The sequence below is a fragment of the Hippoglossus stenolepis genome, chromosome 13 (genome assembly GCF_022539355.2).
Source record: "Hippoglossus stenolepis isolate QCI-W04-F060 chromosome 13, HSTE1.2, whole genome shotgun sequence".
In the NCBI taxonomy this organism is placed as follows: domain Eukaryota; kingdom Metazoa; phylum Chordata; class Actinopteri; order Pleuronectiformes; family Pleuronectidae; genus Hippoglossus; species Hippoglossus stenolepis.
In genome coordinates this window covers 22366891-22381801 of record NC_061495.1, presented here as the reverse complement: position 1 = coordinate 22381801, position 14911 = coordinate 22366891, and the positions used below count along the sequence as shown (strand labels likewise).

General features: G+C 41.3%; 1 protein-coding gene across 1 annotated transcript; it reads left to right on the top strand.

Annotated features, from left to right (window-relative positions):
- The first annotated feature begins 199 nt into the window (after positions 1-199).
- On the top strand, positions 200-13536 carry si:ch211-67e16.11. Its single transcript, XM_035174235.2, has 8 exons — positions 200-1461; positions 2290-2562; positions 7647-7889; positions 8528-8698; positions 8948-9079; positions 9648-9814; positions 10402-10674; positions 10762-13536. Exons 1-8 carry the CDS (start codon positions 1206-1208, stop codon positions 10936-10938), a joined length of 1692 nt encoding a protein of 563 aa, XP_035030126.1. The 5' UTR covers positions 200-1205; the 3' UTR covers positions 10939-13536.
- The last annotated feature ends 1375 nt before the right edge of the window (positions 13537-14911 follow it).

The following is a 14911-nucleotide window of genomic DNA, read 5'->3' as shown; positions in this document are numbered from 1 at the left end:
TGGCATGTCAGAGCTAGAGGAAGAGAGAGAGGAAAGTGTGTGTTCGTGTGATAGAGAGAGAGAGAGTGTGTGTGTGTGTGTGTGTGTGTGTGTGTGTGTGTGTGTGTGAGAGAGAGAGAGAGAGAGAGAGAGAGGAGAGAGAGAGAGAGAGAGAGAGAGTCAGACAGATAAAGAGAGCAGGGCAAGCAGATTGAAGCTGAGCAGCAGGAGTGGTGTCCGTCCTGGTGGATGTGGACGCTCTGATCTCAAGTGTCACTGAGAGCAAAGAGTCTTTAAGACTCGTCCCACAAAAAGGAAGAGAAGAAAAGAACGACAGAAGAGGATCTGATCACCAGGACAAACTTTTTTCTTCTTTCTACAGGATGATCTATTGCCTCCCTAACCAACACAGAGCCTGAAGCTGCTGCAGAATAAATCCTTCTCCACCCGAGGGACGAATAAAGAAGAAGAAGAAGAAGGAAAGAACAACAACAAAAAAAGTGTTGCCTTTGGGGAGTGTTGGATATATTACCCTGCTCTGAAGTCCAGAAGAAAAGAGGAATAAAGAAAAACAAGTGAAGAGAGAAAAAAAGGGAAACAGGTTTCTCATTGTCAGATCAACCCAAAGAGGATGTTGAGATATGTTGCATCGACTCAGGTGCAAAGAAAAGTAGATTTAAAGATAAAAATAGAGACAGAATAACAGATTTACTTTTCATTTCAAAGGCAGAAAAAGGAGAAATAAAGCTGAAAAGCAACAAGACAGGAGGAGAACGTTTTCTGATGTCATAGACCAACGTTTGTGAGAACTTCACCCTCTCATGTCCAGATAAAGAAGGAAGAGCGTGAATACAGAAGACAGGTAATTAGCGTGAAAAGTAAAGGACATTTTTTTTTAAAAATATATTATTCTGGAAGAAAACAACTGGACGCAAAAACAGGAAAAGGACAAAAAAGCTCAAGTGAAGAGACAAAAGTGAAGGAATAATAGGATACAGAGGAAAAGAGGAACATCTGGGGATATAAGAGGAAAAAAGAGGACCAGGAGGTTTAGGGCAGATACAGAGAAGAAAAGGAATAATCAAGAGAGAACAGAAAAAGGGAGAAAGGGATAAACCAAGAGTGAAGAACAAAACAAGGACGAATTAAAAGAAGAAGAACTGAGGAGGAATAATCACAAGTGAAAATATCAGACGTTAAAGAACAAGTAGATCCCTGGTGTGAGAATGAGGCTCCTGCTGCTTCTCGCTGCTCCGCTCAGCATCCTCAGCCTCCATGTTTCCGTCACGGCCTCCACAGGCAGCGTGATGGTCCCGGACCGGCTGGAGCACTGGGTCCACTCCGGTCTCCAGTCTCTGCAGTGGGACCAGCTGGACCGGTGCCTCCGCATGTCCTCACTCTCCGAGGCAGAGTGCAGGCAGCTCGCCCACCTCCCGCTGTCTGCCGTGGCCGTTTACGTGTCGGAGCCACGCACCACCGCAGGTACAGAGGTCAAAGGTCATGCATCACCACAGTGTTTTAAACATTGTTTCTTATTTTGTGTGAGAATCATATGATGTTTTTGGCACTTTATATGGAATAAACCACTGAGAACATACAGTGTAAGTTCATGTGAAAATCTATGAGTCAGACAGTTAGAATAAGGATAAAGAGAAAAATTAATTGACTAGGATTAAGGTATTAATTGTCTTAGAATAAAAGTATTTCACTGAATAAATGGTCCTTATTATGTCCACCAACTTAAAAACAAAGTTGTGCTGCTCAAATTCAAAATTAGATCACTTATATGTGAAAAGTTTTATTTTGAATGAATTTCAAAAGACAATTTATGTGTGTTGGTCTGAATATTAGAATCAATATTAATGTGATAAACAACAAGATGTATTTAAATAAAAAATCTGTAAAATCTGCACATATATTAAATTATTAGAAAATGGAAATAAAGTCATTTTAAATCAATCAAAATAGAATATCAACAAATTTATACAAAACCAAATAATGTAAAATGTCCTCAAGTGTTAATTTTTCATAATTTCTTTACTTTACAGAATTTATTCAATTTTATATGAATATGGCCACTATATTATGTTTAAATTAATTATTTGTCCCATATATATGGATTCAAATTGAGCATCACTCTATGATTCCTGTGAACACTAAAGACACAGAGACCTCAGGCAAACTTCAAATTCAAATTTATAGTATTTACTTATCAACAATCGTATGTTTTCTAATTTCTCTTATAAATGGATCATTACACTTAATTTTTTTGTGTTACTATGAGGAGTCTGCTGTTCCAAAATCTTTCAGGTTCCTCAGACAAAGTTGTGGCCATCCTGCCGGACTCCTCAGGTGGGACAGTGAGCTCCAAACCTCGGGGAGGTTTCGGGGTCAGCCAGATGCCGAATGGAGGGGACGGTCCCTACAGACACCAGCAGCCTTTTCCTGGATCCATGGCCCACGATGCCGTCCTGGTGCTGGATCCGAGGCCCGGGGAAAACTTTGGACATCCTGTGGTCCTCTTCTACTTGGACGTGAACATGACAAAGAAGAGATGTGCCCACCTGGACGGCATTTACCTGGGTGAGTCTGTCAATCAGCTGTTTCGGAAATGCCCAATCATTTATCTAAATTTGGCCTAAATGAATGCATATAGTGTATAATCAAAGCATTTATCAGCTAAACATAACTGAGTATAAAGTTTTTCTTCTCAAATGCACAACAAATAGTATAGACAGCATCATGTAGTCGTGGTAAAACCTAACAGTGGTAGCAGTAGTTGTGATACAGTTATAGTCGTAGTGGTAATAGCAGATAGAAGACAGTTCCAAAAGTAGCAGAAGCGATAATAATCACTAATGGTGTTCCGCAGGGTTCTTTTCTTGGCCCATTACAGTTTCCATTGTTGTAAACTGGTTGTATAGTTTTCGGACCATCAATGTTCCTCCGGTTTTTCTCAAAAATGCGTCTCAATCTTGAAAAAGCTACCAAATTGTTTCAAATGAGTAAAAGCAGCATAACAATATCAAATACAGCAATAAAATAGTTAAGCTAGGAGTAAGACCACTATAATAAGGAATGACACTTAATAAAGTGAATTAAAGAAAAGTTTAGTGTTGATCCCATTCAGTTTTTGTAGCATCTATAGTTGCAGCAAAGATGATATTAAAGCTGGAATAGTTGTATCATGGGTAATAGTGATTGTATTCAAAAGCAGTGCAAGGCTTCTTTGTTTTTCCTTCTGTGTGTCTACGAATTTCTGTTTTAACACGTGCACCAGATATACAGTGTATGCACTTGTGTAGAATTTGTGTGTATGTAGCGTGTATTGACTGTGTTGGTTTTGCCTTTAACTGGAGCAGAAGAGACAAGTTGGGTGGCGTGGTCCCATTTATAGCTCATTGTGTGATGCAGGACATTTTCCTGCTCAGAGGGCGTTCGACCAGACTTCAGCACTTTGTGCCCACAGCTACACCTGTGATGTCTCAGCCTGCGCGTGTGTTTGCATTTTCTATTTATGGTAACCTACTTGAGTTAAAGATTAAGAGTAAGGACATTTGCAAGGTGGGAATATTTTTGGTTGTTCATCACTTCCTGTTTTGGTTCTATGATAATGTTTAGACGGACAATATGAAAATTCAGCCCAAGTTTAATTTCCTTTTAGTTTAAGAGAACCAAGTTCTCTCCTCCCAGACTGTAAGTAAAGATGGACAACACATCACTACTTCCTCCCACTATCTGGAAATAATATCAAGATGTCCTGGACATGAACGCTGCCATCTTGCGCCGAATATGTAATTTGAAACCAGAGGCTGTGCAGTAGTGATCTGAGGATGAAGCCACTCTATCAAGGTCCCGCCCATACATGTGCTCGACCAATCGCGAGTAACTCCCAGCAGTCAATCATGATGTTTCACTCTGTTTTAATGGAGCGACGCCTGCGAGCTAGTTCAGGCAGCCAACTCGAGCTGCGCTGCTCCAATCATGTGAAATACATCATGTGACATATTATCAGGTGGTCTATTTAAGCAGAGATAAATTTCCCATCATCCCCTTTGCTCGCACTGCTGCTGCAGTATTGCTACCAGTTGCTTCAGCCCCTCCACCACCCCAGCATCCACCTGTAGGCTCCAACGGGGGGTTACAAGTATTTGCTCATCACTCCCATCAGTCCTGTGTAATCATATGGGGGAGTGATTAAGTTGGAGCCTAGACGCCAAACAATAAACATGTTCTACTGCTGCAATAAACATTTGAACATGAGTTGTCTGACTGAAATTGTATAACCTATATTGCAACCAGACACCAGGCAGGTAATCAAGACATGGCTTTACTTTTAGGAGCTAGTGTCATGTCATCCATCTTTATTGCAGTCTGTGTTTAAATCCAAAAGGTGTCTTCTGTTTTTCATCTTGAGTGGTTTCCATTCATTCTTATCTGTTTTCTAAAGTTTGTCATCTACAGCTACACTGTGTTAGGCATGTTTTTATATTATTTCATTTAAAATATAATATTATATATATTATATACTGAAGATTTACTGTTTGTCCTGGTTAGTTTATTAAATCACAATTTAGTGCTCTGTAAATCATCTGATCAGAAAAGAAGATATGTCAGTATAAGCAACTTTATTGAGAAATGTCCCCAGCATAAACAAGAAAATGTTATTTTAAAAGGAATAAGAGAGTATTTCAAACCTTTGTGAAATTATCAAACCTTAGTGTTTCTAAAATATAAACGCCCGCTTCAATGTGGATAAAAGGCCAAAAGCGAGAGTAAAAGTCTCCAAAGTGCTTCATTCATGTAGAAACGGTCTAATGGGACAGGAAGTCAATGTGTTCTGCATCGGTCCTCACAAGTTCTGTAAAATCATCGTGTGTTGAAGTGAAAGTCGCTGACCTCCTGCTGTGAGAGAGGTTGGGGCCAGATGTTGAGGTGAATTTGGCTTCTTGTTACACGAACACACACCGGTCAATTATTCATACACACGCACATGGAGCACGGGGCCCCCTGCTGGGTCCCGTCGACGGAGATTGAACAACGTCTTTAAGAGCAAAACTTTTTTTAGACCTAATTTAACCTGGAGAAGAGTGGAGGGAGTAGGAGAGATGGAGTAGGGGAAAGGGGGAGTTTAGTACACGGAGGAGAAAAAGTGAGATAAACCAGAAGCTCGGGGAGTGAGGGAGATACAGTGCCTTGCATAAGTATTCACCCCCCTTGGACTTTTTCCCATTATGTACTGTTACTAACTGGAATTCAAATAGACTTAAATAAACTTTTTCCCGTTTGATCAACAAAACATGCATAGTACTTTGGAGGTGCAAAATAAATTTTATTGTGACACAAACAATAATGAGAACAAAAAAGTTGACATCTGTTGGGTGCATAAGTATTCACCCCCCTGTGTCAATACTTGGTAGAACCCCCTTTCGCTGCAATTACAGCTGCAAGTCTTTTGGGGTATGTCTCTACCAGCTTTGCACATCTAGAGATGGAAAGGTTTGTCCATTCTTCTTGGCAAAAAAGATGAAGCTCAGTCAGATTGGATGGAGACCGTCTGTGAACCGCAATCTTCAAGTCTTGCCATAGATTCTCTATTGGATTGAGGTCTGGGCTTTGACTGGGCCATTTTAAGACATTAACATTCTTTAATCCAAACCATTCCTTTGTAGCTCTGGCTGTATGTTTAGGGTCATTGTCCTGCTGGAAGATGAACCTCCGCCCCAGTCTCAAGTCTTTTGCAGACTGCATCAGATTTTCTTCAAGGATTTCCCTGTATTTGGCTCCATCCATCTTTCCCTCTATTCTGACCAGTTTCCCTGTACCTGCTGAAGAGAAGCATCCCCACAGCATGATGCTACCACCACCATATTTCACTGTTGGGATGGTGTGCTCAGGGTGATGGGCAGTGTTGGGTTTTCGCCACACATAGCGTTTTGCATTGAGGCCAAAAAGTTCAATTTTGGTCTCATCTGACCAGAGCACCTTCTTCCACATGTTTGCTGTGTCTCCCACATGGCTTCTGGCAAACTCCAAACGGGATTTTTTATGGTTCACTTTCAACAATGGCTTTCTTCTTGCCACTCTTCCATAAAGGCCAGATTTGTGGAGTAGACGACTAATAGTTGTCCTGTGGACAGATTCTCCCACCTCAGCTGTGGATCTCTGCAACTCCTCCAGAGTAACCATGGGCCTCCTGGTTGCTTCTCTGATTCATTTTCTCCTTGTCCGACTCTTCAGTTTGGGTGGACGGCCTCTTCTTGGTAGGTTTGCGGTTGTGCCATATTCTTTCCATTTTCTTATGATGGATTTTATGGTGCTCAGAGAGATGTTCAAAGCTCTGGATATTTTTTTATAACCTAACCCTGCTTCATATTTCTCCACAACTTTATCCCTGACCTGTTTGGTGAGCTCCTTGGTCTTCATGATGCTGTTTGTTCAGTAATTATCTCCAACAAACTCTGAGTCTGTCACAGAACAGGTGTATTTATACTGAGATTAAATTGCAGACAGGTGGACCCTATTTACTAATTATGTGACTTGCAAATGTGACTTGTGAATGCAATTGGTCGCACCAGATCTTTGTTAGGGGTTTCACAGTAAAGGGGGTGAATACATATGCACTCAACACTTTTCAGATTTTTATTTGTAAATAATTGTGAAATCCATGTAATATTTCCCCCCACTTCCAAATGATGCACTATTTTGTGTTGGTCCATTACATAAACTCACGATGAAATAAATTTTAATCTGTGGTTATACCATGACAAAATGTAGAAAAGTCCAAAGGGGGTGAATACTTATGCAAGGCACTGTAAATGACAGAGGGCATAGGAGGTGAAGAGAGAAGTGTAATCAAAAGGAGCAGGATGGAGCTTTGGGTTCTTTATGCTATGTATGATTTTATAACTTAACTCTAGCCATGCTGATCATGGCACAATGAATCTGTTAGACGGCCCTACGGCAAAGCAACTGTGGCCAGGCCCCTAACGATCACCAAGATAAGATAAGATGAGATAAGATGAGATAAGATAAGATAAGATAAGATAAGATAAGAGAGCAAGTGAATAATAAAATAGAAATAAAACAGTATTTGCTTGAAGTTCTTTTTAAACCAGTTAGTTTGTGCGAATCTGATTAAATATAATTATTCAGGGATGAATACAGTCTGGTGTGAAATAAAATGATTAACTTCAACATGTACTTTATTGTTATTCAAAAGGAAACACACCAATGTCATTGACAGAAAACAATTAGTAGACAAGGACATGTATAAAAATATATATATTTCAAGGGTGTAACCCACCTCTTGCTCGAAATATCAGTTGGGATTGGCTGGGATTGAAAATAAAAAAGTATATGTACCTATGAAAAAAAGAAATAGTAGATAATAAACTGCTACCATCAATTTAAAAGATATTATACTATAATATAATGATACAAGACCAATAGAGTCAAGTAAAATGCAGTTCTACATAAAGATTCAGACTTTCAACGGCAACAGAAATAAAAGAGTCTAGTTGTCAATGAGTTTGTTTCGAATATCTTAAAAGAAAGAGGTCAAACTCCTTATGCATTGGGAGAATCTGTATAATGTCAATAAATCTGATAAAAACTGTATCTATCACCTTCTTTTCAAACTCTTGTGTCGCTCTCTGTGTCTTCAGGTGAGGAGTGCTTGACTCTGGCTCTGAAGGGTCGTTGTCAGAACCAGCTGAAGCGTCGGCAAGCCGGGCCAGAGAGGCTCATGGGTAACGGACACAGCCGGCTGGCAGGTGGGGCCCGTATCAGCACCACTGGTGGCGGCCGGCTGGTAGAGCGGACCGTCGGAGGGCTCTGCGAAGTCCACTTCCTGCCGCTGGTTGTCGGGGTCGGAGACAGCAACCGAACACAGAGACTTAGATGTGTGGGTGAGGAATTCAGTACTGACACAGGTTGAAAGGAAGATGGAACACATGAAGGATTTGACTCAATAGATAAATCATCAGGAAATCATCAAAACCAATAACATTTCACTCAAGACCACAGATGTCGGTGGTGGTCCTTAATAAAAAGTCAGGGGATTAACCACCGTCATTATTCATCCAACATTTAACAGTTTACGCTTCATGCATGTCCCGGAAAGTGTTCCAAGTGTTAAGTGTAGAAAAAGAAAAACTAAACAAACCGCAGTGATTGTTAAAATCCACCTGCATTTTATAGCTTGAGTGGCATTCTGTTGGCTTCACTTTTCCTGGTGGGAGGCTTTCTGAGTGAAATGCACGTTCTGCCAGGACCACCCACACCTGCAGCCTCTGCTAGCAACCTGGGAGTCGTGAGAAAAGCTTATAGGAAAAAAAACACAGACAATCCTCAGGATAAGACCAAAAACCCAACCCAAATGCTACAAATATGTGGGGATGAGGTTGTCCCTAATGGTTGGTTGTGTCCCAAGCAAATGGTCTTAATGTCAGGAAATGGGTTAAATGCTCTTTTAGAAGTTGTTTCCGAGACAAACACCTGTGCATTTTCTGTGAAGCTGATCCTTTTTTATTCCTGCCTCCCACAGACCACACAGAGTTTGCGAGGTGTCCTCAGCCGCTGCCGATGGGCTCTCCAAGTTTGCCTGTCTCCAGCTGCGAGCTGAATAAAAACACTCGCCGCTGCCACCAGCAGCCGCTCGCCACTCACCTCTCCTGCCGGCTCTACCAGACCTGTGACCACGCCGTGCTCATATCGGGTACGACTCAGTCGTTTGTTTAACCCAAACCACCATCTCTCCATAAATCTATGAGTTATTTTGGTTTGTAAAACTGATAAATAAAAACATCGCCACATCTTAAAAGTTTTTTTCAACATTGATTTATAACAGTGATGACTGTCCTGTTGCTATTAGAGTGTAATGCTCCGTGTCGGGAAAAATTACTTGTGTGGTTTGTATGTGTGTGTGTGTGTGTGTGTGTGTGTGTGTGTGTGTGGGCGTGGGCAGGTGGCTGGCAGCAACAGATGACGTTCCAGCATCACGTTGAAAATCTTCAGGGGTTCTATAAAATGCTCCGGAACAATGGCTTCCATAAAGATCACATCAAGACCTTCTTTGCCAGCAGTGGACAACTTCCTGGTACGACGATTTTAAAATCTCATCACCGTCTCGGTTACACACTAACACTAACGATGGAAGAAGAATTAATAAAATGTGTTAAAGTAAAGTTGGTATCAAGTATGAAAATACTCGTAAACATCCTGCGTTTAGAATTTGACTTTGTCGGTAAGTAAAGGTACAAAACTAGAAAACGTATTGCATGAAGTATCAAAAGTAAAGTTTTCACTATACAGAACATAGACTGTAAAATTTAAAGATTTACGACATGGCAGCTTTCCAACAGTGAAGCCAAAATGTCTCGATTGCCCCCTGGTGGCTGCCTGCAGTATAAGTCATAAACCTTGCCTCCTCCATGTTAGTGAACAGTTAAAGTATTTACATTTTTGTCAAAGATGGTTTCTGTCATTTTAATGTTTAATGTTAATGTTTGTTCAAGTGTTCATGTTTTTGAGAAGTTATTTATTTATTTATATTTGATTAGTCAGCTGAGACTGAAACTTGTGGAGCAGATTTGAACTCAAGATATTTAATCCTCTTGCTGTGAGATTTGTGTAAATAAAAATATGCATTTATGTCCCCCCAACAGAGGACATAGAGGGCGTGTACTCGGCAACAGAGAAAGCGGTGATTCGTAACCACGTGTCGTACGTCTGCAGGAAGCAACACTGTGCCGACACACTGGTTCTCTACCTGAACTCGCCAACACGCAACGATGGCACCATGCTGCTGTGGGACGCCAACCTCAACGGCATTGTAAGAAAGACAGTACACACTTTAGGAAAGAATGATTTGTTGGACACACATGGGAGCCATATCAGCCTGATAAAGATGACTCACACACACACACACACACACACACACACACACACACACGCACACACACACACAGGACCACCCAGACAACAGAATTTGTGTCGTCACATTTTCTGAAAATAAGGATATGAGCTGATCTTTGAAGTCAGGCTGTGCTCATGTCATGGTAAACAGGTCATGGATGGAATTTCAGTTATTAATCATTTATTCTGTTAATATGTCAGATCAGAGAGCTCCATGTTGGGCAAGGTATTTGAAAACTGTAATCAGACGCATGCGCAAGATGGCAGCATTAATATTGGAACATTTTAGCTTCATTTCTGGATAGCGGGAGGAAGTGGAGTCACAGAAACTTTTTTGTGAAACCCAGTAGATGCACAACAATCATCAAACTCATCTATAGCAATTGGTGCTATGTGTTTATGGCTGCGTGCAGTGCTGGTAGATCAGGAAGACAAAGAAAAACCTTGGAAGATTTATATTCGACAGCCCACCCAAGTCTCCTTTTCATTCCTTTCCCTTTCCAGGCTGATCTGAAGGAGCGATACTCGGTCAATGAGCTGCTGGCCGACCTGGCCGGCTGCAGGGCCACTCGCGTCCTGCTCTTTGTGGATCAGAGCTACAGTGGCGTTCTGTCCAAGAGGCTGCGAGGGTCCCAGAAACACCTCAACGTGGTCCTGATCCCAAAGCAGCCGCGGCAGACCCACAACCACCACAACCAGAGGGTGAACATGGGCTCGGAGGATGGCAGCTGGTCCTACATCCACCCTGCAAACTGCCTGCTGGACCACCTGGGGAAGGTAATTTATTTGTTCGCCGTTAAGTTTAATTTCTCTCGTCACTCTTCTAAATGATCTCCTGACCTCTTCCACTCGTGATGCCTTCAGGCTGCAGGGATATCTCATTTGCTGGAGCCGTGGGCCGGCCTTCTGAACGTGACCCTGGCGGGCGCCCCCTGCAACGCCACGCCGCCGCTGACTGACGGGGAGATGCGACGAGAATACCAGGGCTGCCAGAACCTGCCGACCGCGCTGTGGCACCAGAAACACAGGCGGACCAACTGAGAGAGAGAGACACTGAGACTGACCAGGAGAGAGAGAGAGAGAGAGAGAGAGAGAGAGAGAGAGAGAGAGAGATTTATTATGGACACACACACAAACACACACACACACATACAAACAAACACACACTCACAGGACTCACACAAGGTGTTTGCGGTGTGTTGACTTAGGACTTAAGTTGCAGTGTGCTTTGTGGACACTGAAGTGTGTGTGTGTCCTAACTCTGAACTCGAAGACTGTAACCATGGCGATGACAGCTCATCCCAATGGGAGTGTCCTGAACGCCATGTTGTGTGTGTGTGTTTGTGTGGGTGTATGTGTGTGTGTGAGTTCAACAAGAGGACAACCACGCTTGGAGACTATTGCTAGCTTACGCTCGGGTCAGTGTGTTTTTGCGCGTGCGTTTGTGTTTGTGTTAGTGTGTGTGTACGCCACATCTCCTGGGCACTTTAACATGTCAGAGCCAATCATCCGCCTCTATTTTAATCTTTACGACATTTATTACTTCTTCCTTCTTTTCCTTCATTTTGTCCTTTGCTTTACCTTTTGTCTGCCACCTTCCTCCCACCGTCCCTCTCTTCTCTTACCTCCTTCTCACCTCCTTCTCGCCTCCTTCTTTCCTTCCTTTCCTTCCTTGCATTTCTTATTTCGCTCAGCTGCCTCCATCTTTTCCCCTTCCTCTGTCGCTTTTTCTGACATTTCTTTTTGTCTCCTTTTCAGTATCTTTATCCACTTTATTATCTCCTTCTCCCCATTTAAAGTTAGAATAAGATGCTGGAATTAATTTGTCACAAGACAGCAAAAGGGACGAAACACTGAAACGTAAAATGACTTTCCATCCATGTGTTGTGTGTATTTGGGGTTTTTATTTCACAAACTGACTAAAGTCTCCACTGTTGTGACACATTTTTGGTCAAACTAATACTTCCAACACCAACAGTGAGTTTTTTATCTCAGTATTCACAGTATTTTTTTTCCACACTCCCCTGATGTTTATTCCGTATATTTAAAATATGATTCTATATTGTTATCATGAAAAAACCAAAGCCAGCAGTGCATTAGTCTGTCCATCAAAACATTTCAAGTTCCCGTCTATCATCCCTGAAACAGTTGGACTCTGACGTTTTCAGCAAACATCACTCAAACAATCATGCATGAAGAGGAACTAGTTTCACCTGTGGATGAAAACACATTTTAAACATGTTTTAGTATTTGTGGCGACAGGACTGAGTACACATAGACTGTAAATAGAGATCGAGAGATGGAGACATGGTAGCAAGGGCCCACTTTTATATCATTGAATAATTAAATCCAAACGTAACACTTGGACAGAAACCATCTTAGAGAAAAATATAGTTGACTTTTAAGTTTGGTTCATGTCCCATCTGCTTACATGGAGGAGGCAGAGTTTATGACCTATAATGCAGCCAGCCACCAGGGGGCGATTGAGACATTTTGGCTTCACTTTTGGTAGCTGTCACGTCGTCCATGTTTATGTACAGCCAATGCGCCTGTGTTCATCATAATGAGGCAGCATGTGACAGTGTGGCTCATTGATTTATAGAAGATACTTCCAAGTTATTGTTGATTTTGGTCTTTTCACTGGATTTATAACAAAAAAAACTAAAATATCCTGAAAGAGAAAGCAACAGTGTCCATATGAATTGATATTCAGTCATTTTTCTGGAGAGGAGAGTCTCTACCGTATAAGACTTTTTCAATCATTTGCAATGTCAATCAACGGCGCTGTGACAACCACATAAGGTTTTTAACAAATCCCCAGTTTACATGAGAAGTGAGTATTTGTAGCTACTTTCTTACAAGTCGATAATTCGATAAGTCCCCGATTTCAGAAACAGGATTGACAAATAAACTTATGCCATAATGAAATGATGGCCAGCACTCCAGAAAAATCTGGATTTTACGTCCTAATACCAGAGTGTCTGACGTCAGGAGGTTCACTTTTTTTATATGTAGAGGTGAAGGAGTTTTCATGAGGAAGGACAGCAAGATGGGCCGAGTCAGACGGGAAATGACAGACAAGGAGATTGGTTAGCAGCGATCATGATTAAGATATGAAGCACTGAGACTGCCCTCGCTGCTACGCAGACTGTCTATGGCATTTTAATAAAGACATGTAAGTGTATGTGTGTGTGTGTGTGGTCCATCACATGAAACATGCACACGCTCTAACATTAACCCATCTCTACACTTACAACATACGTGCTGGCTTTGCTGGATCTTTGTGATTTTTCTCTGTGCATTACCTCCTGTCATGTTTTAGTTTTCCTCGCAGTAACCACACAGATCATGAGCCACAGTCCAGAGTGCATCTCCTTCCCTCCCCGCTGTGTTTCATACTGATGTTTCCTCATTGTACTGATTTTACTATAGAGATTTGTTTATTCAAGCGACAGAGGTTGAACTTTCCAGTTTGCCGTGCAACATTTTTGAAACGAAACCTCGTCCAACGAGTCGACATGTGCATATTCACAGTTTGTGTAATGATCTGTACAGAATACGAGATGTAATTTAGCTGAAATGTTTCTAGTTGCATGCAGCATCACAAAATCTAGTCAATAAAAAAACTTTTAGAAAGCAGTGATGTATCAGAGATTCCTTTGTTCAGTGTCCACCTCTGAAGCACCGTCCTGACGATGATGAGTTATTGTCAAGATGTAATCAACACAGGAACAACTTTGATGTGAACCCTACTTTATAAGGAAATACAGCAGAATAGTTGGACTTGTTCCATGATTTTACAAGTAAACACTGTATTAATAGGGTTTGGGTTAGGGTTAGAAAGAGAAAAGACATTAGACACGTGTACCTGGAAACCAATATTCCAATATTAACCTGTTTTCTGATTAACTTTTCTGAAATAAATTATCAAACATATTTAGTCGCATTAATTCAACACTTTATGTCTTAAACCTTATTTATTCTCAATGTTAGATCCTTATACTTTGCATACATTTTGAAAGCACAGTGTTTTCGTTTACTTTCCAAGTTGAAGTCTTCGTCTGCGTGTTCTGCGTGTACTTTGTTCTAATCATCTTTGTCATCCTGAGTTATTTGGATTCTTCTTGTGTCACCTCCACCGCGCTCGCTGTGAATTTGTCAGACATCGTTCTGCTGTATTCTCACATGGACTAACTCTGACAATTAACAGTGTGGTTGGCAGGTAAAGCTCCGGAAATTGTCCAGAGCAAAAGACTTGCTCCGGATAATTTCAGTAAAATGTGTAAAGTTCAGTGCAGGTCTGAAAACCAAAAGAGTCAAGTGTAATGGTGCAGCAAAGCATGTTGGGAGATCTGTTCGACGAACCCGGCTACACAGGGGCTAATAATCAAAAAGAACAATTCATCAACACTTGTAATCACCTGAAGGAGAAAACAACTTGATGCAGTTGATTTTTTTCGATGAAAATTCAAATTAAGCTTTAAAAGATGATGAACTAAAAACTCACATTTTTTTCTTTTGAGTTGCTTATTTACACCTCAAGCCGGTGAGCAACATAATAATTTGCATTTAGTTGTCTGATGAGTGAAATATTCTCTTCAGCTCTGTTTTTTCAGTCTCTGACGACCGCTGAGAATAACATCTGGATCTGTAGCTGCTAAACGCTCCGCTATGTTCAAAGAAAACCATGTCGTTTTTTTTGCTGCCTGCTGGGACGGAAAACGCAGCAGTGAGGGCAGTAAAGTTTTGGGCCCGGACAACTAAACAATGAGCTGAGCTTTAAAATGAAGCTGAGGGCAGCTTCAATAAAGATATGAATAACTGTTAATTTAACTGAACTGTATCACAATGTATTTTTCGAAGATATTACTACGTGTGACTTTTTCAGAAAAGTTATATAACCAACATAAACACATTTTTAATGTGAATCACTGACTCAGTTGTTGTTACAGTGGGTTTTATTGCTAACGACACATTCTCTCCATCTGTCTCCGTCTCTTTAGGGCCCTCAGGC

What these genes read in the sequence shown, in the direction of transcription:
- si:ch211-67e16.11 (XM_035174235.2), top strand. Translation starts at nt 1,206, where the DNA reads ATGAGGCTCCTGCTGCTTCTCGCTGCTCCGCTCAGCATCCTCAGCCTC. An exon ending in ACGCCAACCTCAACGGCATT is followed by an intron (nt 9,815 to 10,401) that starts GTAAGAAAGACA and finishes TTCCCTTTCCAG; the next exon opens with GCTGATCTGAAGGAGCGATA. An exon ending in TGCTGGACCACCTGGGGAAG is followed by an intron (nt 10,675 to 10,761) that starts GTAATTTATTTG and finishes TGATGCCTTCAG; the next exon opens with GCTGCAGGGATATCTCATTT.